At 44.2% G+C, this 1,503-nt stretch overlaps 1 protein-coding gene across 3 annotated transcripts in view; it reads right to left on the reverse strand.

Moving 5' to 3' along the window:
• PTPRA (protein tyrosine phosphatase, receptor type A) overlaps positions 1-1,503 on the reverse strand; it is a 190,469-nt gene that overhangs the window by 35,994 nt on the left and 152,972 nt on the right. For all 3 annotated transcript variants that reach the window (XM_019526129.1, XM_019526128.1, XM_019526130.1), the window contains one exon: positions 403-487. In XM_019526129.1, coding sequence (XP_019381674.1) covers positions 403-487 — 85 coding nt within the window. The remainder of the gene's footprint in view (positions 1-402; positions 488-1,503) is intronic.

The raw sequence follows: 1,503 nt of genomic DNA on the forward strand, positions 1-1,503 counted from the left end.
GGGGGGGGGGGGGCAACTTTTTTGGCAGGTGTGCCATGAGGTAAGCCCCACACCTAAATGCTGCTCTGATCCCCTTCCCTTGCCCCAACCTACTGGTCTGCTTCCTGCTCCCTGCCCTGTCTGCTCCTACCTTTCCTGCTCCCTCCTACATCTGCTGCATGCCACATACAGAGGCTACCCATACCAGTTGTGGCACACGTGCGGTAGGTTAACCACCCCTGTTCTAGGATGTCTTCCTTCCAAGCACTGGACAACCCAACCCCTTTGCTTAGGGAACAGAGTGAAGGGCCCAGGCTAGCAAAGGCCCGAGCTTAAACCTATGTGCTCATTAACTCCTATCACAAGTCTGAAAACACATCTCTACTATCGAGCAGGAAATGTCTGTGTACAAGCGTTTCTTACCTTAACATGTATAGCACAATGATAATAAATACTATGACTAGCAGAGAAGATAAGGCCACCATGACAGCTATAATTGGAGTCTCATCTGAAATAAAGAACAGGAACATAATTATAAGAAATCAGCAATAACATTTCACAGATCAGAGCCCTCTACAAGTACTGGCCTAAAGACAATCCAATTGTTTAATAAGATGGTGCCTTCAAGTCCCACAGAACAGACAGACACAAACTATAAAAACGGTGCTACTGATCTCATACAGACCATAATTTGACACATCAGACTATTACCCAGGGGTGGGCAATTATTTTGGCTGGAGGGCCGCTTAATTACTTCTGGTGAGTTGTCGAGGGCTGTAAGGTGCCACTCCCCAATTGCCATCTTGCCCACCCCCTGACACCCGACCTTTGACACTGGAAGTCCGTCAGTCCGTCTGCCCGCCGCCCATCCCCACCCTGGTCCTCCTCCCTCCTTGGAAGTACGTCTTTTGGGAGGGAAGGTTTCAACATCGCCAGGTGTATGATCATTACCATAGCTGTGTGATAATTTCAACCCTTGTATGATATACAATAGATAATACTAAAAGCATTCAAAATGTACAATGATTTTTGAAGCAGCTAATTGATGCAGCATATGCAAAACCCAAGTCACTCTTGGGGATTCTTAACTGACTTTCGGATTTGCCGTTAGCGCTTTCTTAGGGCTGCTGGCCTCAGAATATAGAAATGCTTCAACTTTGATGACCCAATTCTCACTCACTCCCTGGAGACTTCCAGTGAGCAATAGAAAGTAAAGACGACGACGACTTATTTGCATACTTATTTTTCCAGCATACGATAGTTTTTCAGAAAGTATGATAGTTTGAGCTTCCCATATGATCATTTCATATTTAAGACCTGGCAACATTGGATGGGTTTGCCATCTTGGAATCAGAAAACAACCCCAAATCATATACCAGAACTCAAACATCTACTATAACATACTTTATTTCAAAAACATATTTTTGTCCTGATTTGTGTTTGCATAGTGTATATAGAGGTGATTGCATAATAGCTCAAAATAAAGTCTTACTCTTTTATATTGTGCGTCTGTGTGTGGGGTGG

This window comes from Gavialis gangeticus, unplaced genomic scaffold, assembly GCF_001723915.1.
Source record: "Gavialis gangeticus isolate Ggan-Ray unplaced genomic scaffold, GavGan_comp1, whole genome shotgun sequence".
NCBI lineage: Eukaryota > Metazoa > Chordata > Crocodylia > Gavialidae > Gavialis > Gavialis gangeticus.